General features: G+C 35.1%; 1 protein-coding gene across 1 annotated transcript; it reads left to right on the forward strand.

Annotated features, from left to right (window-relative positions):
- Positions 1–116: 116 nt before the first annotated feature.
- LOC136823698 (GRIP and coiled-coil domain-containing protein 2-like) lies at positions 117–25,219 on the forward strand. The gene is made up of 33 exons (XM_067079865.1): positions 117–285; positions 3,447–3,570; positions 4,983–5,092; positions 5,190–5,312; positions 5,533–5,637; positions 6,124–6,324; positions 6,565–6,660; positions 7,109–7,213; positions 7,548–7,652; positions 7,787–7,867; positions 8,077–8,142; positions 8,474–8,569; positions 9,408–9,536; positions 9,742–9,816; positions 13,520–13,603; positions 14,052–14,135; positions 14,409–14,504; positions 14,708–14,946; positions 15,498–17,322; positions 17,637–18,017; positions 18,293–18,422; positions 18,806–19,032; positions 19,247–19,455; positions 20,055–20,231; positions 20,809–20,911; positions 21,652–21,861; positions 22,113–22,160; positions 22,343–22,427; positions 22,729–22,811; positions 23,338–23,411; positions 23,733–23,802; positions 24,194–24,299; positions 24,749–25,219. The coding sequence occupies exons 1-33, from the start codon at positions 283–285 to the stop codon at positions 24,814–24,816; spliced, it is 5,718 nt and encodes a 1,905-aa protein (XP_066935966.1). The 5' UTR covers positions 117–282; the 3' UTR covers positions 24,817–25,219.
- The last annotated feature ends 161 nt before the right edge of the window (positions 25,220–25,380 follow it).

Below are 25,380 nucleotides of genomic sequence, written 5' to 3' on the forward strand. Positions count from 1 at the left end.
TTGAGCGAAGCTACCATTTTGAAAATGAGCGCTTTCTATTTCAAAATAATTTCCCGCCAAATTATAATTCCAAGAAAAACGCTTGATTCGGGTCTGTAAAATAGCTTTTTCGTTGATTGCAATAACATTCGGGCAACGTGGAAAGTTGTACAGAAAGTGAAGACCAGAAATATTGCGAATCCAAAATGGCGTCCGATTAGGTAATCAAAATCAAAACAATCATCCTGAAAGTCGAAAATTGGAAAGTCTGAAAGTCTGAAGCTTGAAAATAAGATTTTTAAAATGGTAAGTTATTCTTTTTACTTTTTTTTCCTTGAACTTTTGGAAAATTTTGGAAGATACTGTAATAAAACAGGTAAAAATCATCAAATTGAATGAAAAAATAACTTAAAATCTCAAATATTTTCATTTTGAAGAATTGGTGCAAAAAAGTGAAACATGGAAAAGTTTCATTAACATTATTTATTGCTTTAATTGAAGTGCAGGATTTGGAAAATTTTCTATGTTTAGTTTTTTGCACAAACCCATGTTACTATGGGAAAACAAAATGAAACCACTGAAAACGAAAGCACACTCCAAATCTTGTAATCTTGGATATATAAGAGTTTATAAGTCTATACTGACGGCTGCAGTGGAGCAAACAGTTAGTCACACTAGCGTCCCTCCAAAATAAATGTGTATATATAAAAACTTAATACTGCAAAAGCGCTACCGTCAACTGTTCTAACTTGGGATAACTATCTGACAAAACATGGGATGGCAATTCGGCCACGATTTCACCGAACCTCCAAAGTCATTTGATTTGAGTTAATGAACGACATATTAAAAAATACACAATTTTTCTTTTGCACAGAGGAGGCTTTTAAGTCAAAATATGAAAAAAATCCGTAGTGGACAGTTAGTCACACTAGCTTCCCGCCAAAATGCGTATCAAAGATTAATGCTGCGAAAGCGCTATATCGTTTACTTGACTCTCAAGCAAAAAGATGCGCTGCAAAACTTCTAAAGGGATTCATGAAAAAATAACCCGGCGCTTTTTAATGAAAATAACATTTTCAAAAACTTTGAGAAATTGCCTAAAATTTGAGCCATAGATGAAAAAATTTAAGCCAAGCCAACCTTGAAAACTAATTTGAAGAGTAACTTCCCAAGAAAAAGATCTACGGGGGAGGCGGAACCCACCTAGATCCGCGCACCGCCGGATAGGCTTTTTCCCGGAAATTTTGCCGGACCTCAAACAATGACCCATTTACATGTGCGGAATTATTTTTACTTTAGCGTATAAACAAGGCCTTAAAAATCAAAGCGCTGTCTCGGGAATTGAATGACAAAATTTGGTTGGTTGATTTCTGGCTGCTGCACGTTCGCAATCGGTAATTTTGTCTCATTTTAAGTTTGCAAGTTTTAATTGATCGTTATGGGATCTTGAACTTGATTCAGGTAACTCTCATCCTTGTTGTTGAAATATATCCTGTAGATGACTGATGTTGTTTTTTCTGAAAGCTTAATTTCCTAGTGTGACTAACTGGTGGAACACACGCGATGAATGTCTGGAACAAAGAAAACCATATTAGTTGCAAAACAATGGAGCGCTTGATGTCACTCACGCGTCAACTTACACACTCGTTATTTGTTAATCAGCGGGCGTTCTCTAATTCTCCAATCGACGTTCGGTCATTTTGAATGAAAACAAAAAAGTTAAAAAGGGTGCGCTATCAGTGAAAGTTATCGTGACATGTTATGATAGAAAGTATATATGATTGATAAACTTGGTGGAGTTATCAAAACAAATTTGTTGTCAAAGAGATTTAACAGTAAGTGAAAATATAAGTATAAGTAAGTATATTCATCTGGTGGCTGTCGGCGGAGCCGGGAGTGAGGGAGTCTATCCCCTTTTCTATTTGCGCTAGACCTGGGAGATCGAATGCTGAGGTGGAGCGCCACACCTAATCTCAGCTCCCAGTAACTTACCGCCTAGATCAGATTACCCAATCTAAGCTACTCATCCGCTGAGTTGGCGGTGACCGGGGATCGAACCCACAACCCTTAGATTGTAAGGTGAATGCTCTACCGACTGAGCTACCCGGTCACGTGAAAATACAGGCCAGATATCAACAGTCCCATGTTTTGACCAATCGTTTCAAGTTAGAGCAGTTCACGGTATATCGTTCACTTGATTCCCAAGCAAAAATATGCGCCACAAATAAGACTTCTAAAGAAAAAGGGATTCATGAGAAAATAAACCAGCCTGCCCTTTCACAGTTTGCAGAGTATGGCAAGGCTGCACTCGAGAAAAGATTCTGAAATACCAAGTTAAGCACTGGAACAACGCACCTGATAAATTTTGGTCCGGACAAGGTGCACCTATACCTCGGAAATTCGCCCAAAAAGGCAAAAAAATGCTAAAATTAACTGTACTTGAGGAAAAAATAGCTGAACTCTGCACTTGAGATTAAAAAGCTGTCTGAACTTGCACCTGAAAATCTCAAATTTTGCACCTGCACTCGACTTTTTCCGAGCTGTGCACTCGAGATCTCGAGCAAACGTGCCACACTCTGCAAAACTTCTAAAGGGATTCATGAAAAAATAACTTGGCCCTTTCTAATGAAATAATTTTCAAAAACTTTGAGAAATTACCTAAATTTTAAGCCATAGATGAAATAATTTGAACCAAGCCAACCTTCACTAGATCTGTGCACTGCCGGGTAGACTATTTCTCCAATATTTTGCTGGACCTTGAACACTGACCCATTTACATGTGCAGAGTTATTTTTACTTTACGTAATCAAGGCCTAACAAATCAAAGCGCTGAAATTGAATGACAAAATTTGGTTGGTTGATTCTGGCTGCTGCACATTTAGCAATCAGCCATTTTGTTTCATTTCAAGTTTTTTTAATTAATTGTCGTGGGATCTTGTACTTGATTTAGGTAAGACCACAATCTTTCAAGTCGGACTAGAAAGTGTTGGACTGCTGAAAACTCCCTGGAAACTGTTCTCTTGGTTAGTGCTGGAAATAACAGCCTGTAATCAGTAATCACAGGACACTTTTTGGTTTTCATTTTGAAGGTTAAATTTTACTTTCCAGTGAAAACTTCAGATTGCTTGTTGAAAAAATGTAATAAAACACTTTTTGTCTCTGCTCTGTTTTATTTTTGTTTTTGTTTTTTGTTTTATCTTTTTATAATCATTAGGGGCACCCCCAGACCCCTAGCTCCTTTTTTCTATGCTTGAAAAATCAATGGCCAAGTCACAATTCCTTATTTGCAGCACTAATTGCATGAGAAATGTTTCAATTTAAATAATTTGATAATGAATTATTTTATGGTTTGATCGATTCAGTGCCTAATTTGGAAGTCAGCAACTTTAAAGGTTGTTTTGTCAGCAACTTAAGGTTGTTTTGTCAGTGGACTTTTAATTGATTACACTTTTGTCTCACTTTTTCAGGCTGAACCGGGTGGTACAATGCCAAAGACCCCAAGTAAACTTGAAAGTTTACCCAAAGAAGATTTACTGAAATTGTTGAAAAAGCAAGCAAGTAATTCTAAAGATTTGAAAAAGAGGATTGAAGGTAACTGACATTTTTTTGTAACATCGTTCAAGTGAAATTAACACTCATCAGCTCTAAGCAGTAGACTATTCTGGTTTGCAATTTGTAAATAATGCTAGTGCTGTAGATTCGTCTGATATCAATGCCTTCTGTATTTTCGTCATAGCTGTAGGCTGGTCTTCGAAACAAAAAATCAAACATAAACAAATACATAATAATTAATTGGTCAAAGATTGTTGATATATAAGAAATGTAAAGTGTCATTAACCCTTTCCGGACGCATGATTTCACGGCTATATGACGCAAACAAAAATTTGATTTTTGACTGGCTTCACTAAAATTACAATAGAAAGTGATTGATAAAAGATATCACGATAAGTAATACCTCATTTTTTTCACATGTAATAGGGGTTTTGAAATACCAAAAAAAAAAATTTTAAATATGGCTGACACCTGGTCACGTGACCGAAAAATCGGCAGATTTTTTTTCGGAAAGGCAAAATTTTTTACTTTGAATAAAGAAATAGAGTAAAAGGCATTTGCTTTACGCCTTGAACTTTGAATATGATTTAGAGAACTGAATTACTGACCGGGTAAAAAAAATTTCATGTCATAAGCTTTCCAAGAATCTGAGTAAAGTGATTTTTTGTCCAAATTTTTGAGCAATTTTTCCCTTACAGATTTAGCCTGAGTAAATTTGCAACAAACATTGAAAATTTATAATTCTTGTTGTAAACAAGATATCGAAAAGCGGTTTTTTGCAGGTTACGGGAAATTTATCTCAAAATCATTATTCAAAACCATGTTATTGTATTTTGGCGCAAAAACTTTTAAAATCTTTTACAAAGCTATGGGCCACCCGGTGGCCCGTGCGTCATATAGGAACACGATTCATGGGCCACCCAGTGGCCCGTGCGTCCGGAAAGGGTTAAATTCTTGAGAAAAAAAAACTTTAATTATGATACTCATCACTAAAAAACTAATTAGCATGCTTTCCACAAGAATATCAAGATGAAAACAAAAATGATAAGAAGAAACTGGTCCTTTTTGACCTCGACATTGAAAATGAAAAATAGGGAGTTGTATTTCTCAGCACCACAATAATGGGAAAACCATGTGTCCTAAGCATGCAAATTATTTTGATTACGTGACTTGAAGTGTAATAAAGTTTTAAAAATACAAAAGTTTGCACGCATTTCATGTGTTATATAAAATTGCAATGTTAACTGAACTTCTTGTTTACAGGAGGCATGTTGATATTAGACGAATCTTTGTAGAATGTTGTGACTTCTGACTATTTCCTACTTTTAAAGACCAAAAATTATTATGGTCTAGAAGTTATGAAAGTTTCCCCTGACTTGAGAAAGTAAGTTTTTAAGTACATAAACTTTAAAAACACCTCTATAGAAGCATTATATTTTATCCATTTTCAGAACTGAATTTTACTTTGAGAAATGAGCGGAAAGAATATGAAAGATTGGAGAGCGAGAAGAAGGACTGGATATCCCATGGTGTTTCTGCGGAATTCGAAAAGAAGAATAAGGTAGAAAATTTATTCTAAATTTGTTTTAAATTTGTTTTGGTTAGAAAATAATGTTTTTTGAAAGCTGTGTTCATTCTATTCATTTGTTTTTTTGCAGCTGACCAAAAAGGAGCAGGAATTGGAGCTAGCTGCACAGCTCGGGAAAGAAATGCTTACAGAAAATGATCAATTACAAAAAGAAAATCTTCAACTTAAAACTGATTTGCAGGAAACTGTAACGGTAAATTTATGTTGTTACCATACAACGATTCGTAAATGTTGGGCTCTCAAATAAAGTGGGAGACTCTGAATGTACCCTTGCTACATTTTTTGCTAGTATCAAGCCATTTAGAAGTTTTTATGCTTCCACTTCAGAATTAGCACAATTGTTGGAAAAACATTAAAAAACATTAATAAATTTTCCCTTAAACAACATAAAATATTAATTTTCAATATTACAGGGGTATGAGGATGACCTTGACAAGATGATGCAAGAGAAAGTTATTCTTGAAGAAACTTTACAATCTATGCAGCACGAGTACAAAACAGCCAAACAAGAAGCTCTGGTAAGTTTTTGTAGTATTGAAATGTCTGAAGCGGTACCCTGCTAGTTACTACATTTTAAACAATTGGTAGATGAAATTCTTTTTGCCATATTTGAGATTTTAACCATTCAGTCATCTTAAATTTTCTTTTTAACATCGTTTGTCAAAATAGAATGAGGTATTTAAATTAGGTTTAAATATCATCCATATGACTTCTGTTGAGAAGTTGTATTTTATTAAGTGTTTGAAAGAAAATTGAACCGAACTTCATAATCTGCTACCTTATTCTCAAATTCAAATTTTGATTTTTGGTATCTTATTGAAACGGTCATTGAACTCTCTTATGGTTGAACTTCATCTTCTCGAAACTATTATTAATAGGGTCACCATTCTTTCACTTTCATTGAACTTTTTGACCAAGTTTAAAACAAGCTTTTTCTTGGCTTCACCTAATCACTGAGTAGGATGAAGTGCAAAATGTATGTCTGTATGTTCGTTTTTTTCTAGGATAACAAAGAGGCATTAAAAGTTGAAAAGGAAGAAAACAAAAAATCATTGAGTGCTTTGCAACAAGAGTTCCGTGATTTGAAAGCCAAGAATAAAACTGTGACGGAGAATGCAAGCACTAATAATTCCTCATCAAATACCAAAATCAAGAAACTGAAAGAAAAATTGAATGAACTGACAACTGAAAATGAAACATTCAAGGTATTTTGTATTTCATTTATTGTGACACCTTGTTTTGAAATAATCAGAACATAAGTATTACCTTTTAATGGTCAAAATAGACAACTTAGCTGAACTAGGTTTTGTGTGATGACAAATGTATGTTTTCCATGAAAATGAAAAAAAAAAATCATTGTAAATTGTGCCTAAGAATCTTAATCAGTGCTTCCGAATAAGTTTCTTTTGTTATTTCTAATTTTGAATAATCGTTTTTATTTTCAGCACAATCTATCAACTCTGAAAAAAGACAATAAGGACAAATCAGAGAAGATGTTGATTTTGGATCAAGAATTGAAAACATTACGTAATGAAATACTGGTGAGTGTTTATATTGTTATGTGGAAACCATATACATGGCCATTAGACTAGTTCACTAGTTCCCTTGAGAGTGGTTTCCACATAGTAGAAATCTTTTTATATTGCTTTTTTATAAGCAACTCCAATTTTCAGGCCAGCCTTGGTGCTGCTTAGCATTCTAGCTCATTTTCTGAAAAATTTGCATTGATCACACTTGATATTAAACCATATATTTATGCTTGTTGGGCAAAGGGTTTGTTATGCTTAGATTATCTAAAATACTTTTAACTTACAGAATAGTGAAAAAATTTAATCCCTCGAGCCTTTGCCTTGGCTGCTTATAAAAAAGTGTATGGAGCTTAAACTTTCGAACGGACTTTGATTTATGTTGTTAATGAGAAATACATTTAGAAATCCCTCAAAATGACAAAAGCTGTCTTTCCTTTTTATCTGTTGTTATTCTTCATAGGACTACCAGCAACAAAACAAGGTTGATGTGACAGAGATTTCTGATCTTGTAAAAACTAAAGACGAACTTTTGCAGACCATTAAAGATTCTGAAAATAAGGCAAAGGTAAGGAATATAATTAATACTTTAAACCCTTTGAACGTATAGTAGTTTTGAAAATCTTGAAAATTTTCCATGATTAATTTTTTGAAACTCAAGACTCAAAAATGGCAATCTTAAATCTTAAAAGGTAATTTCAACCGTAGGAGGCTGGGACCCAAAGTTTAGGACTTGGAATTTTGACTGTTTCAATACGAAAAACGAGTTCCATGGAGCCTAAGGGTAATGCAACTTCTCCTTTTACTTTTATGCAAATTTTGTAAACTAACCTTTCAATTCAATGATTTGAGTATCTCGACTAATTGAAGTAAATGCAAGCTACACCATTTTTCTCAAACAGCAACTGGAAGAAAACTTGCAGAAAATGAAGACTGAAAAAGACAAAATGCAGAAATCAATGAAGACCTTGAAAACAAAAAATGAACGCTATGTGCAAGTCGAAGAGGTAAACCTTGCTAAAAGCTTGCTCTCTCTTTAAGATACCATTAAACAATGAAAATTTTTTTCATTTATCAGTTTGCTATAAAGGGGAAAGGTCAAATTTTATTCAATCCCTCTTAAAAACTTATTATTTATTAGGAGCTGAAGAAGCAATTAAGTACGATTGTTGGGGAGAGAGATGATTTGATGAAAAAATGGCAAAAAGCTTCCAAGAGTAACGTGAGTGTGTTATCATCGAGGCTTTGATTCTCAAGAAAAGTTTTCTTGAGCATAGAAATTGCAGTTCATATTGGATGAAGAATTAACTTTGAATGAGACCACGGAGAGCTTGTTTGGTGTTCTTTTTCAGCACATTTTGTATTAATGAAGTTCTTTAATGATAAGTTTGCCATAAGTCTTCCATAACTAAGTAAAACATTCACTTTTAGAAAGCCAAGAGCAAGCAAGCAAAAACACAACACAAGGAAGAGGAACCCTCAGCTGAACCTTCTAAGGTACCCCACACACGTTCCTCTGAAATTCACAGATATCGAACTTTTCCATTCTTCTAAGGTACCCCACGCACTTCCTCTGAAATTCACAGATATCGAACTTTTCCATTCTTCTAAGGTACCCCACACACTTCCTCTGAAATTCACAGATATCGAATTTTTCCATTCTTCTAAGGTACCCCACATACGTTCACTGAAATTCACAGATATCGAATTTTTCACTAGCTTATATTATGAAACAATGTGGCGACAGTAAGCCATGAATTCTCCCAAAGTATTAGTGCGTTGTTTGGCTTCATCTTTTATCTTCTTCCATCTGACTTCCACTCTTCAGGAACTTCAAGAGACCAGTGACTTACTGAAAGAAGAAAATGATAAACTGAAACAAAGTTTACGTGACGTCACACAAGAGTGGGAAGAGAAATACCAGGTAATAATAGAGAGACGAAATGAATTTTTACAGCCACTAGGGTTTCAAAGAAAGGTTTAATAATTTTAGTATAAGTTGATCCTATTGAAGGTTTTTAAAAGAAAATTCAAACACAGGAGATTCATTCTTGTTTTTTGTTAAACTCAAGATATTTTCTATATACTGATTGATGATGACACTCGGATGAGGCCGACACGTCTATAGAAAATATTTTAAGTTTCTGTCTTTTTTGTATGGATTTGGTCAGCTCTGGTTTAAGACGGCCGGTTAAAGTGGATAGAGGTTGGCTGTCTGAAGTCAATGCACCACCACTTGACGTCAATGCAATGACCGCCATATTTCCAAGCAAAGATTTTAACTACCTAATTTTTGCCTACAATACCTATCAACGCTATCATCAATCGTGGCTTTTTAGGGGACTGGTAATATATTTACAAGGAACATTTGTTCTCAGCGGAAGGCTACAAATAAATCAAGCCAAGCATATTCCTGCTGAAACTCTAGAGACATTTTCTCGAGTCTCTGGGTTGAAGTGCAAACCGTTTTTAGCATTCAAATACTATATTTACGTTATTTTAGCGCTTCATTGCAACATTTTCACAAGAGCACTCCTAAACTTGTGTTTTCGATACCGTCGTCTAGAAAACCTTTCCTTGTATTTTCGTTACCAGTCTCCTTAAAAGCTCGCCGTGTCGCTTAACTGTTGATAGGTTTCTCAGAATAGACGGAGCAGAAAGTTGACCGTCTAAATTATTGCTTAACTTCTTCTGAGGTCATCATGAGATCCTAAGTGAGTGAGTGTAAAATTGGTATTAAGACATTTGAATTTTGTTTCCAGGTTTTGTTGCAAGAAAAAGAGGACGTTGAGAAGCAATCGAATACATCTTTGGAGACAGAAGAACAAAAGACTTCTGAATTGTTGAATTCTTCCCAAGAAAAAGCGAGCAAACTTCAAAATGATTTAAGGGTAAAGTCAATTCCAAATATGGAACTTTCAAAAGTTTAAAAGAAGAGTTTATGAATTCAGGGATTTTCAGAAAAGTTAACCTGCATTTGGTTCAAAAAGTTTTCAGCAATTGTATCATTTTACATTGTGACAAATGAGTAGTTTATCGAGATTCTTCTCTTCGATTGTTCTCCATAATTTATACCGCGAAATCTATCGTTTGCAGGTCTTATCAATGCAAACTGAACACATACGAACACAAAAGGAAGAAATTGAAGCTCAAAGTAATCTCAATTCAGAGGTAAAATTTCATTTCAGTTTTCGCTTAAATAAACCTTTACCGTCACCTCTTTGGATAGGGCTCAAGATCTTTTGTGAATCTAATCGTAAAGTTTGTGTGATTTTTATTTATGGCTTCGGAAAAGAACAATTGATCAAAAATTTCAAAGATATCACTATCTGTACTCTATGTTATAAAGTGAGCTAAAATATTTTGGTAACTGCAGCCCTTATGGAAGTTGTAGAACTTTCACCATGTGAGATATTGTTATATTTTGGTTTTAGTGTCTAATCCAGGTTGTATGAAAACCGTTAATCTTTAAGAATTCAAAACACCTTGAATGAATTCTGTTATTTCTCTCTGTTGCGTAAGTCTAAAAAAATCGTTTTAGAAAGTTTAGCACATGTTGCATATTACTGTGAGAGAATCAACTTTAAGAGAAAATTTAAAATTATAAATACAACATGATTGACCTAGTCTAGAAATTGTAAATTGAACCAAAATATTGCCTATTTTGAGAGTTCGTTTATTTGGAGGTTTGGCTAAAAAGAGCAAGTGCAGTCTGTTTTTACGAGACGTACGTTACAAATTTAATCAACATTATTATAATATTTGGCCTAAAGCAAGACTCGTTTTGGTCTAAAACGCAGCACCAAACAAGTGGTTGCAATTTCATTGGAGTGATCCTTGAAGCCCGTACCTTTTTGGTTCACAATGACATTGAAATGTCTGCTAATACTTGGGCACAGAAAACATCGTCGGGTAGGTGTATTTTGAATTTCGAATGATTTTTATCAAATTGGAAAAGAGTCAAAAGATTCTCCAAGAGGCCTTGTCTAATGAAATGATTATCATGTCAGATTGGTTTGTTATTTTATGTTAAATGTCGTCTCATCACGCATCACGAAAAAACTCTCATATAGATCGATCTTAGGACATGTTAATACCGAAGTACACTTTTTTTTATTATAAGAACCAGTAAATTTTTGCTAAGGCTCGGCTGTTCTTATTTTTTTGGCACTTTGAGCCTTGAATTGTTCTTATTTTGTTCTTATTTTTTCTAAGGTAAAAAACAAGTTTTGGCTATTTACTTTACTATTTAGAGGATTTTAGAAACCAGTGGTTCTTTTTGCTATAACTCTCTAACTTCAGCCTCTCCACTGTTCTTAAATTGTTCTTATTTTTTGGCATTTTTGAGCCTCATTGTTCTTATAAAATTGTTCTTATAAAAAAAGTGTATAGATGGGTTCTGTTGATTCTTTCTTTAAAGTTTACCGGGTGAGTGGGTTCAAAGAATCTTTGTTGTTTTTGACAACTTGTTATGACGATAATCTTATGTTATTAATTGAGACCTTGTATAGACTAGTTCATCTTAGACACTTTATGTTTTCAGTTTGAAAGAGGATAGTAAAATCGTCTGGAGAAGGCTTTATATCTGAGACTCACGGATGAAGTTAGAGATCTTTGGATCGGCCTGAAAAACCATTGAAATGTATTTTTAAAACATTCTCTAGATTTTTGAAGGGATTCGAATCCTGGTTTTACTGGTCAGTTGCATAACTCAATAATGATAATATTAAAGTGGATGAATAAAAATGTTCTTTTGTGGATTTAATGGATTCTTTTTGCACATGAGCACGAATATCTTTTCTCACTACTAATGATGGTAACTTTTGCTAACCTTCTCCTGTTTTCTCTTTATTGAAACTGGATTGTGTTCTTTCTTCTAATGTAAAGGATTTCACTTTCATTTGTTAAGTCAGGGTCATGCCATTCTAACACATGATGTAAATAACGTCACTTCTTTCTCTTTTAAAGTGAGCGAGAGATGACGTCACTTCATGATTACATAATGTTGACCGTTGTATTTCCTCTGTTGATAATAGATCATGTTTGAGATTCAGAAATCACGACTTTTTTATTTTTCACTCATATTTTTATTCGGTACTTGCTTGTGTAAATATCAAAAGGTTTAACCCAGTTCAAGTTCATGTAAGGAGAAGCCAATGATAACATAACTGAAATTTAAATGAGCTTTATCTTCTGAATCAACCTGTTTTGTACTCACTCTCATAAGCGGAAATACATTAATTCTGTGTACATTTTTCAAAAAGAATTGTTTTGATAGAGATGGTGATGATGATGATGTATATTTTAGAATATAGCATCCAATAGCAATAGTTCTTTATAGTTTGGTTAATATATCTTTTTGGTCCAAGACTTTAGGACAGACAATTTGAGATGATTGAATGTAGTAGTGTTATTTTCGTAGTATATCCCTAAATTCAAATGGATTTCGATTTTAGAATCCGATTCTCAATGTGCTTATAACTGAAAAGTCTTAATACCTAATTAATGATGAGCTATTATCGAATATAAAGAAATATTTGTAAAATGACAGTTTATGATTTGTTAATGAGGCTATCTCTTCCTCGTATACTTTCCACATGTCACACAAAAAAGTTTTTTCTGATGATTGAATTAGAAAGTACGTAGGAAGTTCACAAAACGAAAGTTGCTTGCTTCAAAGATGAGATTTTGTTCATGTTGTTATGTGTGTGTGTTGGTGTTGTATTCGTGGCATTTTTTCATAACATTGAAATTATTTCTGCTCGAACTTGTTATGATTTCGAGTGTTGTTAGATATTGCTTCATCTTGTCGATTCGTAGTTTATAATAATTTGAGCAAATATAAGAGAAAAAGTTCTTCGATAGCCTAATCCAAAATCTGCTTCAAAGCTTTATTTTCCTTTTTCTCTGAAGAAGTCTCGTGGGCGATCAAATATTTGCTTCTTACACTCGAAGTGATCTTAAAAACAAATCAGTTAAGTGAAAGAAATTGAAGAATTTGAGAGAAGATATTTTGTTTTGGATTCATGGATAGAATCAGTAACAATCTAATGATAGGAGAAGACTGTTTTCAACAACCCATAACATCTGGTGGTATTTCAAGCTATATAGAAAATGAAACGTTGAGAAATTTTAACAACTTGAACATATTTTAATAATATCGATAAAAATGTTTCATCTCTTAGCAATAGTGTGCCAAATGTTTGTGCCAAACAAAACATGTTATATTATATGATATTAGAAGCATGGAAGATGGACAGGCTGGATTTGGCCATACAGTTAAGATAAGGGATCAAAATCATAAAAATCAAGATAAAGATTGGGGGTTTGGATGCAGAACTTGTCTCTATCTTTCGAAGTTAAATGTTAGCTCATATCAGTAAATTCGGTTGTAAAGCTTCTTAAAGAGAATGTTATCTTTTAGAAATGTATTTCAAGAATTTGATATTTTGTAAAAAGAGTGATGAATGATTTACAAATGATTTACTCCAGTATTACATTGATTTACTATCGAATTTTTTTGACCAATTCGAAAAAGATCGTGTGTGAACGCACCACTGAATGAATGAATGAATGAATGGATAAATGAATGAATGAGTGAATGAATGACTTGATTGCATTTTAGAAGAATTATAAGCAAAAATTAATAGAAATGGCCCTATGATGACTGGAATGAGTGCATTCAGATACAAACGTAATACCCCTGTATGTAGAATTGTAATATGTTGTGCCCTTCTGTCCTTTACAAACATTCTTTACGAACATACCACTCTCGAGTCTTTAAAATTATGGAGGGCAACTTGCCTTGTAACACAACAATAGCTCTCATAGTTTTTAAATTGTATATTTAAATTCTCTTTCTTCACCCTTCCAGGAATCGAAGACGACCATCTCGAAACTTGAGGGGAGGATTGAGGAACTTGTCAGTCAACTGCAACGATTAAATGAAGAGAAACTGGTAAGGTTTTTTACCTGAATGAAAAGTTTCTCTATTTTTTTTTGTACGAATGGAGAGAAATTGGTGAAAGGAGAGTGTTACCTTGACCAGTGTGATAGTCTTGTTTCCTGGGTCTGTGAATTGTGTGGATTGTGAATTGTGAATTACATGATTCAAAGGTCGCAATCATAGCTTTGTAAACTGCTTCAAACAAACATCGGTCTATTCAAAATTATTCTTTGGTCTATGTTGGCTTTGAAATTTCCTTTCAAAATATTCAAGTCCTTCAATAACTTCGCATTTCTGGCTCGTTAAACCTTATAATAAGCAGTCGTGGAACACTGGCATTACTTAAAATTCGAATCATAACTCAAATTTAAAATTTGAGCCTTCGAGTTATGGAGATAGGACAAAGGAGTACAACCTACTCTTTTGGATGTGACATTTCTAATCCTCTTCTATTTTTCAGAACCAAGAAACGGAGCTAGAAGAGCTGTTTCAATCTCAAGATGATCTTCTCAACAAATATGACTTCGAATGCAAGGAGCGAGAGGTAAGAATCAATCAATTAAAGGCCAAACGAAAAGATTTCACTGTTCTTTCTTACGAATTTGCAAATTCATTCAAAATAAGGCATCGATGTTCGTTCTTTTCTTACGAATGGACAAATTCATTATTTTGCAACTTAAAAATGCAACCAAAAAGGCTTCCATTTTGACCATTAGTTAAAAGTAGAGGTATGGCGACCTTTTAAGTCTTAATTACAGTCTTTCGGTAACACCTCTTTGGGTGGAGCCTCTATATTCATTCATTCTTCTACTTTCAGCGTTCAGAGAAGCAAGTGCGCGCTTTGGAGAAGAAAATGAACGAACTTCAACAAGCTGATGAAACTGACCATTCCAGCGGTGAAAGTCAAGAAAAGGTTAGTGTGACAACCTAAAGTTTGTCCTGAGTATTTGTTGAAATGTGAAATATTGTCTCGTTTGGTTAGGAAACAATTACGAGTTGGCTGAAGTTTATTTTGGTCTGATAAAGCTTCCTCCTGTTTTGCTAAAGTTTACCAGTTCGTTACAGTTGACTTACGTTAATTTTCTTTTTTATTTTTATAATTTTGCTTCTGCACAGACCCTCTCGACACTCAAAGATAACGTGCGCCATCTTGAAACGCAACTAAATGATGTCAACAAATCACGTGACCAATTAGAGCAGGAGATGTTCATCAAAGAAGAAATCATCCAACAATTACGTCACGAGATAGATGACATTGGTCGAAAGAACCTTGAAGTGAATTCGAGCAATAACCAAGAGTTCGAGAAAGTGTTACAGGAGGTCGCTCAGCTTGATCAGCAACTCAACGCAACAAGGTTCGTACTGCTCGTTAACTTTAAAAGCAGTTTACAATGAACTCTCTCGCATTTATCGACTTCTCACAGACGAGCTACAAAAATAGCCGGCTTAAATACACGTTTTATTTATGCCATTTGTTATGATTTCTTAGAGCGTCTTTAGTGGATACCTTTTTTATTCCTCTGTCCTGTGATTTTTATTAGCGAGCTTACATATCTGCAATTTTGAAGACAATAGAGTGACTGAAGCGATTTGGAATAACCCGCAATTTTTACCCTCAAAATTGAGGACGGTAAAAATGCTGAGTTACCGTCGTCCTTAGTCAATCAGGATCTAGACAAATCAAGAAGCTAACCGTCTCCGTTGCAGAAAAACACACATACACAAACTCGCTATTATTAAGGATAAGGCCTGGTATGTGTTTATAAGGACCCTTTGAAACGAGGTGTTGAACACAGCCTAACTAGTGAACAGTCTAAATTTCTATGTGATAAACTCGTAGATTTTAAGTGTTTTCTCACATTACAAGCCTGAATATGTATAATATTTCTTTCAATTTTGTTTACAGATCAGAGATCGAAGAATTAACACGAGATCGAGATGAACTCCAATCCATCAACAAAGACCTTCAAACGTCACTCATACAAACACAGAACACTAACAACTCACTTAAACGAGAATTAAACGATTTACAAGAGAATTCAATCGATAAACAATCGATTCAAAACGAACTCGATAATTTGGTCGATGAGAAGAATAAGTTGGAGGAAAATCTTACGAAGAGGTTAAATGAATTGGAGGGTTTGTTGCACGATAAAGAACTTGTGATCACGGAGTTGACTGAAAGAGTTAAAAACGATGACCAGACTACACCAAGTGAAAAAGACAACAAAGATAACTGGGAAACTCGGCTTTCTCAAAGATTTACCGATATCGAGAGCTTAGAAGCTGAGCTAGATACTATTTCATTTTTAAGAGATGAGTTAGCTTCCAAGACGAATGAAATCGAATTATTATCAAATCAAACCGAACGTTCATTGATGAAAGATTCGATTGATTGTTCGGTGATGACCGATTCAAGTTTCATGGATAAATATAAAGAAACTGTACATGAAAACGAGGCTTTGAAGTCTCAACTTGACGAGTTAGAGTACGAGAAACAAAAACTACATCAAGCCTATAAAGAGGTTCGTATCGAGTTAACTCGTTTCTCGTCCACCGAAGAAAATTACGTCAACGAAACTCACGAACAGAGAACCATTATCGAGCAGCTGAACATGCAAATTGCTGGTTTGCAAGGGAAAGAGAGACTAGCTGACCGGCTAGATGAAGAGAACCGCTCCTTGAAAGATGACATCGAGAAGTTGAACTCTGAAATTGCAACGTTACAAGAAAAGAGTGAGCAGATGAACCAGCTAGGTCGTGATAACCAGACTATGAAAGAGGAATTTGATAAATTGATCTCTGAAATCGCTATTTTACGAGAGAAAGAAAACTTGGTTGACCAGCTAGAGCAACAGAATAAATCTTTTCAGAACGACTTGGAACAAAAGAACTCAGAAATCACACTTTTGAAAGAAAAAGAGCAACTATTGAACGACATGAGCCAAGAAAATGAATCTTTGAAAGACGGACAAACGAGAATACATGAGCTTCACAATGAGGTTACCATTTTGAAAGATTCTCTAGATGAAACACGTGGTCTTTTAGATCAGTCACGTGGTTTGGTAGAAGAAAAGACACAGCAACTGGAAAGTCTTCAACGAGAATTTGATCAGAAGGAGACGTCGTTTGCGGTGATCACTGGGGAATGCAGTTCATTGAACATCTCTGTGGAAGAATCGAGGAGTGAGTTGAACGATCTGTCCAAATCTTACGAGCTCATTCAAGGTGAAAAACAATCTTTAGAACAGATTTTACAAGAGGTGAAAGAGGAAAATACGCGTCTAAGTGAAGTGTTTGCGACCAAAGAGCAAGAATTTTCGAACTTGAAATCTGTTTTGGAGGAGAAAACGCAATTAGTCGATTCGCTGAAAGATTCACTTGCAAACGAGGCTGATAAAGTTGACGTCATCGAGGAACTGGAACGAGTCAAGGTTGCTAATGAGAGGTCTGAGACTGAGTTACAATCTGCGCTTAATCGGTTGGAAGAGCTTGAGCAGGCGTTGAAAACACGGAATGAGGAATTGAAAGAGAAATCGGACAAAGCAGCTAAGCTACGTAACGTGGCATTGAAAGCGAAGAAGGAGCTAGAGAGCATGCGCGGAAAATATGCGGAAGAGAAGGCGAATAATGAAGAAAAGATGAAGGAGATGGTGGAAGAGGTGAAGTTGTTGAAGAACGAGTTGGTGCAACAGAAAACTCAATGCTCAAAACATGAGGAGGAATTCGAGGTAGGTTGGCGTCTCGGCTCTCTTTCCTCACAATCAGCTTCTCTTTACTTTCTTAATATCAGCTGACTGGTGCCATATAAATGTAAATTTAGAATTACCTTTAAGGGGAAATTTTGGTCAATTCAAAAAAATTTCCCACAACACCTTTTAAATTCCCCGGGAAAAGTTATGTGCCGTGGAATATCTCTTCACTTTTTCCACATCGCAATTCAGCCTTCAAAAAAACAATTTGCTAGACTCATAACTACAAGAGTACAAGCAGGGGACCATCATAAAGACAAACTTGACTCGTTTATGTCTTCTACTTTTTCCAGGAGATGCATAAAGAAATCGAAAATTTAAAAGAAAAACTTCAACAAGAGCAAAGATCAAGCACATCGAACGCAAGCAGCGTATCAGAACACATCGAAAAGATCAAGTCCTTAGTATCAGAAAATGATCAAAAAGAAAATCGTATCGCCGAACTGGAGAAATCTTTCTCCGAGAAAATTGATACGTTAACATTGAGTAACAGTCAGAAAGAAAACCGTATTTCGGAACTGGAACATTTGAATGCGGACTCCAAAACAACAATCGAGACTCTATCACGTGACTTGGAAAACATTCGAAAGAGTGTGGATGAGAAAACCACGGAGTGCTCAGAGATGAAGAAAAAGATGACTAACATGGAAACTGCCCTACAAAGTGCACATAAGGTATGTCATATGGCGTATTCATATGGTAAGAGCATAGTTGTGCAATCCATTCGTTTGCGAGAATTTCCGGTCACATGACCCCCTAAACCTAAGTTTTGATTTCATTCTAACTTGATGAGACCTGAGATATGATGGGTTTAAACTCATTTTGGATGGGATCTTTTAAATATTTTTCCCGTCCTGAAGTTCTGGTTGTAGGTAAAATATACTATATTTTTCTGATTCTTAGAATTATGGTTTTATATTAAGTCGATTGTGATTGTATCTTATCTTAGGAGACCACGCAAATGAACGTTATGAATCTTGAGATCGACGACTACTTGAAAACCATCGAAAATCTCAATCAAAAACTACAAACGAAAGATGCGGAATGCGAAGAACTAAAAAAAGCTAACGAAGAAATGGGTAAGAAAATTATATGCTTCTAGTCTCAAAAGAGATATTTTCAAAACTATCTACGAGTCCTTTGGTTTTCTCTTCTCATGTTCCGGTCAACGTATGTAGCTATAATTAAACTAGGCAAAGGCTCTGTGAAAATTTTTACTATTTACCGCATTACTTCGAATAAACGCCCAGTTTTTTTTTGATTTTAGGAGGAGCGTTTATTTTCGAAGTAATACGGTATATACCTCTTATATCCCTGTTGATTCTATGATTGTATTGCAAACTTTTATTTTATAAATGTCCTATAGAACTAAAAGGACTCTTATAATAAACCTCAATTCATGAACTCACGTAGAAGGCAATAAAGCTCGATAATAAGTTTTGTATGAAACTTTTCTTTCCAGCTTCTCTGAAGAAAGCAAAGCAGAGTGTGGACGAGAAAAATCGTAAAATGAAAAACCTGATCATGAAACTGAAGAAAGAGATTGAAGAAATGAAAAGCCAAGCCAATAAGAATGAAGAGGAACATAATGTGTCACGTGATCAAATTCAAGAGCTCTCATTGGCTATTGAAGATCTGAAAATGCAAGTGTCCGAAACTGTCCGAGAAAAAGAGAAAATCCAAACTGAGGTTAGTTTTAGCAAAATCTAGTTCTAGCTTTTTATTTCATGATCGTATTGATTTTCCAAGAAATATTTAAGATCAATAAGAATTCGTTAAATGCCCATTCTTAAAATTATATCATTTAATTATTTCCAATGACAAAATAAGACGCTCACTCCAAGTTCTTGGTATTAAATATTACTCGATAACTTGAATAACGAAGTCATCTCTATTTCATTAGCTTCAACAAAAGCTAGAGATCCAACAAAAATCATACCAAACATTGGAAGTGAAGTTCAATCGTAGTCATAGTGATATGACGTCATCCCACAATGCATTGGAGGAGTTGAAGACTGAGTACGAGAGTTACAAAGTGCGCGCGCATAATGTTTTGAAACAACAGAAAGAAAACAGCAGTAATACATTGGTGGAAAGACATGACGCTGAAATGTGAGTAAAAACAAAAAGTACTTAGGAGCTTTTTAGATCTTCTTCATTCGAAAGGGCATGTTAAAGCTTTTAATCTTTCAATATCTGAAACTAACTACACCCCCTTCTCAAGTCACTGACCCAGTAGTAGGATTTTTCAGCCAGCGGAGTTAAAAATAACGGACTGAAACTCGGTGGGGATTGATGTTTCCATTTATTTATTGCCATGGAGTTAATTTTACTGTTTTCAAGTCAGAAAATTCAGTGGGGATGGAAAGATTTAACAATATTTTGCAGTTTGGATTTGTTTAATTGATTATTTTCAGTGGGGACAAAAATCAGAGTTTAATTTTCCACTGGGGACGATATTTTGGCCTATTTTTTTCAGTGGGAGGGGTTCCCACCGGTTCTGTGAGAAGGGGTGTTTAACTGTTGGTGATTTTAAGCATTTTGTCTCTTAGGCATTGGAGGGCGCTCTCTAACATAGCCTAAGCCATCTCCACCTGCTGCTCGCTGCTTTTACCGTTCACCGAGCCAAGATAGTATCCAACTATTCAACTATAGGTTCAGCTCGCAAATAAAAAAAAAAGAGTTTCATTTTTTTGAATTTTCCTTTATAGAGCACGGTTAGAGTCTGTGATCAGTGAACTTCGCAACGAGCTATCAACGAACAAGGATGAATTGAACGTCACAAAGGATGAGCATGAACAATTGGAAATTGAATTCGAGAAACAACACGCTCTTCAAGCAGAATTTATGAAAGAGTTCAACGAGAAAGAAAACAGGTTCAAACACAAGTAAGTCACCATTTCCAACTTTCAACTGTATATTTTTGGAATAAATAACCCCTTGTGTCATTGAAAACATTTCAAATAGCAATCTCAAATCAGCCTCCGAACCATTTTATTACTAGTACAAATATGTCGTCGAAAACTGACAAAGTGGTCGCAGTCGAATTGAGTTTCAATCCATGTTTTACACGGAGCCTGTTTGATGACTATTTTAGGGCTCCACTACGATTAGCACCAATTCGACTATCATTATGATCATATAACGCCAATATCATAATCTAACAATGTTCATTATTATGATCGCATAACATACATATTATGATTAATTTATCCCCAATTAGTTTTCGTATTATAATAGTATATAACGTCAATATAATGATGAAAATGTTTGTATTATGGTCATATAACGCGTATATTATGATAAAATCATACTCGTACTATGATCCAATAACGCTTATATTATGATAAAATAATACTCGTCCTGTGATCAAATAACGCTTATATTATGTTCATACTATGGTCATATAACGGGTATATTATAAAAATGTTCGTATTATGATCACATGTAATAATGTTATTTCAGGTTTAAGCAAATGAAATCAGAAGCGGATGCAAAGGATGCTGATCATGAAAACAAAATCAAATTGCTCATCACTGAGAATAATAAGTTGTTACAATTCACTAAAGTAAGTACATGTTCGACCTGTTGTTTGAGATTGTAAATTTGAAGGTCGAGAGACTATTCTCTCCACCAGTGCGCTTTATTTTTAATCGGAAGTCAGTGAATTGGTGACGTGATGATTGCCGAAAATTAAATTTAGAAATTAGAACAAGGCAAATTTTTTGCTAAAATTTGGGATTTTATTTTTGGCAGATGAGAAATACTTTATAAAAATCAATAAACGGGGATGCAGTTCCTCATAAGACCAGACCCGATCAATCGAGCTTGTCGAACCAATCGAACAATCGAACTAATCGAACTAATCGAACTCTATCGATAAGTTAGATTGTTTGATTGGTTCGACAAGTTCGATTGATTGGGTCTGGGTAAGAGAATTTACCAATGAGGAGAGAGTGAGAACCTCACTTCAGTCCTCAGTTTAGTATTTCGCTGTTATCAAACTAAGGTCAATGGCACCGTTATACATATTGGCACAATGAGGATTGGCAATGACGTTATTTGCCACTTATGAAAGACTATTTCATGATATGTACCATTGCAATGTTTTCTGACAGTACATCACGGACCCAACAATTGATTAGTTGTGAGTGACGTAAAATAATCAATAGGTCACTTTCAACCAGTCAGTTGTTAAGTCCGTGGAAGATATTGCAATGGTGCATATCATGAATAGTGTGCTACTGTAGAGAGGACTGGAATAATTCTCCCGCTCGTTCTAACCGTTCACCAACTTACTTGCTTCAGGGGCAGATGGAGGATGTGAAACTCGAGAATGAAGACCATCTCAAGGAGATCGAATCGTTGAAAAAACAAATCGGACACTTGAAATCTACGGCAGCCGAAAACACATCACGTGACATCAAACGCGAAGATGGATTGGCAGAAAACAAAGGCAGCCATTTATCGTTAGATTTCGCGGGAAATAAATCACTCATGGAGAGACAAGAAGGCGAGGTAGGGTGAATTGAAAATGGAGCCCTTCTATGGAGCTTTCCTAAAACAAAGCAAGCATGAGATCGCTCTAAAACACTTAGGGGGAAATCATTTTACTTCTCTTTCCTACTCTTCAGTACGTTCAGCAGAAAACACGTATCAGCCCTTTGCGGTGCGGTCAGCTTTTGATGAGAGATTGGTTTACAAGTAAGGAAGGAAGGTAGGCTGGAATGTCTATGTCATTTCAACTTTGTTTGATTGTTTATTTGTAGGGGATGGACCAGACGGAATTGGAAATCATCGACTCCATCAGCCACCATGTTAGTATCTTTCAACTTCTTTGTTTTATGATACAGAGCTGAAATATAATCTAGTGGACTTGTATTCAGTCAAGAAAAGACTCCACTCGGCAATGTTCATGTGCTTTTACTTGACTTAATGTAATAGTTTACGATTCTGTCACGGAGGTGGTGACTTTCCAATCCTTTTTTGTTTGTTTCAGTCATCTTCGTCAGTCCCTCAAACACCTCTTTCACCAAGTGCGACCTCCATACTGGAAAATATTTTACAACACGACTCACCTCAAAGTAAGTTTAAACCGAGTGTGACCTCTATACTGGAAATTATTTCAAGGCCATTCGACTTGGCGTGTGCTTTCTACAAATTTAAGCATGCACGTGTTCGATATATTGGTTATGCATTGCGATCATTTCAATCGTAGACGTTTCTATTTTACCAGCATATTGAGCCTTCTTCAAAAATTTTGAGAATCTATTGAAAACCTTTAAAAGTCCAAAAAAAAATTTTTGTCCAAAAATACACGTGGATTTTCGCGGAATCGCTGAAGGTCGAAATTTGTTTCTTTAATACGTATATCATCCTTTTCAGCACCCCTGGCTATGAAAGATGAGTTGACACGCTTAAAGTCATCGCTCCAAACCTCCTTGAAGAAGAATGATCATATGACAGCTGTAAGAAATAGTTATCGGACAGTTGCGAGTACAATATGAGAAATATTTTACGAATTCCGAGATTTTTCCGTCCAATATTTTCCAAACCTTTATATTGTACGAGCAAATGTCTGATTTTGTACATGTAAAATACAAGATATATTGTACTATTCTTTTTAACGAATGAAATTGCAGATATTTTTTGGATCGCCGACAATTTTCATTATTTTCAAATCTAAATGAAAAAAAAAAAGTTTATCTGGCTATTCACCAACAAATTCCTTTTTGAAGCCTAAAAGGCTGGTCTTTAAGAATTCTGTCGTTTTTTTCTAGTGTTCTTTATACAGTTGTCTCTTGAACTTCTATTATTCAAACCTTTCTATAATTCGAACTAAATCTCTGTTCTCGTCACAGGGAAAACCCCGTGGGATATTTTTTTAAATTCAAATCTTACTGAAATTCGAACAAATTAGAATCCTCGTTCAATTTTGAATTACCGAGGGCCGACTGTATGTTAGACTTTTCTTAATTCATGCTTTTCTTTCAGTTATTGCGGGAAAGCGAGGCAAACGCATCACGTCATTACGAGCAAGCCATTGTCTTGAAAGAAGAAATTCGACGGTAAGTAGACTTTCTTTTACAGGGATTTGTCAATATCATCCACTCTAAATTGTCATTCTAACGAGTTATCAAAATTATTCCTTATCTCAGTAGAATCTTTTGAGCAGTGTTTAAAGAACTTCTTCTTACCTTAGACTAATTTCTTAGAGAGTATTAAATAAACTACAATATCCGCAATGTCGTTCGAAGTCTATTTCCTTCCAAAAACAATTTAACATTGTCACACGGTTTTTCAGGTGATATTCTAAGGACAGAATGTTGATCCTTCAACTTGATTTGTGGCAACCCTCTGTATGTTATGTCACAAATTTTTCTCTTTAGTTTGGAGCGAAACGAGAAACGTGAACAAGACTTGTTGAACATGGAATACCTCAAAAATATTATCGTAAAAGTGAGTAATTATATTGATAAAGGTGGGATGGGCGGACAATGGCCAGCTTCTTTGACATGCCTGGTTTCCTACTCGTTTCTGTGTCGAGTTCTAATGCTAATGTAGGCTGCTGGCATCCACTAACGGATTCGTGCTCCTTATCACTACCTGCGAACGAAATTTGTAGAGGTCTGCGATTCAACTAATGCTAAAGTAACGCAATGTAATACGAATAAAAATAGCTGTGTAGAGTATGTAAGATCATTAGATTTCTGAAAGGAGGGAACAAAACTTGACACAAACTACCCATTTCATCGTGATTCTTTCAAGCCACAATGGAAATATCATTTAGCTTGTCCAAGAAAGGAATCGACTCAGAATTATGATTTTCACACGACTTTCTTTGTTTCAGTTCATCAGAGTTGGATCAACAGAGAAGGAACAGCTGATACCAGTCCTGTGCACTATGCTCAAGTTGAGCGATGATGAACGAAATGACATCACTGAATTCGCTAGAGGTACATAAACACGCTTGTAAAGATTCGTTTTAGAAGTTTAGATAAGCTATCAATGATTTTCATATCATCTCTTATGAGTTTCTAATCTATTTTCGAAAATGTTTTCCCAATCTGATTTATCCTGGATATTCGGTTTCGGCCCAATGGTCTCGGCAGAATCAGTCCCCTACATCATTTTGCAATACACGCGAAATGATCAGATGATTATCTTCATTCAACCGTATTAATGTCGAGAAGTTCACTACCAGTTCAAATTCTTAATATGATACTAATCGTTTTACTGGCGTCACTAAGTACCTTATCGGCAAAACTTAGTCGGCCCTAAGTGACTAAATTTTGGCTTGGTGACTAAAATTAGGGCCGACTAATAATTAAGGCCGACTAAGTTTTGGCCGATAAGGAATGACTGAGAAATAACAAAAGGTCTTTCCGTTGATCTTTCTCTTCAGGTGACAGAGACGGCGAAGAAGACGATCATAACAAAACTTGGTCAAGTTATCTTTACCGATGGACCTAAATCACATTTGTAAGACTTCGTTACTGTATCTCTGGAGATGTATATTCAATGAAAATTCATCTTGAATTTTATATCTATAAATTCACAGATGTGCTAGAGTTTTTGTAACAGATTTTCCCCTCCGCCATCGGTCAGACTTCGTTTTTTCGCATTTAAACAAATCTTTATGGACATATTATTTTACTATTTATTTATTATATATTGAATTGAATTGATTTATATTTTTTACAAAATTTTGCTGCTTATCCTTTTGAGAGGTGGGTGGAATCTCAAAGAGATTAAATTATGAGGAATGGTTTCCTTTCTATAACTTGGTGAATTTCTTTTTGGATGTAAATAATTTTTCTAAAGGGTGTATAAGTGGAATTGCTTAATTAAAAGAGAAATTTATATGAATTTGAAATCATGATGATTAATTATTGCTTCTTCGATGAACAATGTGTTTGGTTTACGTCACAGTGGATTCCTACTTTTTGAAACTAGAAAATTAAAAAAGTCGTATGAAGCTATCAGACCTGTTTTGTGCAAAGGATAGTATGTCAAGCATTAGCAATTTTTGATATT

Source organism: Clytia hemisphaerica, unplaced genomic scaffold (genome assembly GCF_902728285.1).
Source record: "Clytia hemisphaerica strain Z4C2 unplaced genomic scaffold, Clytia hemisphaerica genome assembly, whole genome shotgun sequence".
In the NCBI taxonomy this organism is placed as follows: Eukaryota; Metazoa; Cnidaria; class Hydrozoa; order Leptothecata; family Clytiidae; genus Clytia; species Clytia hemisphaerica.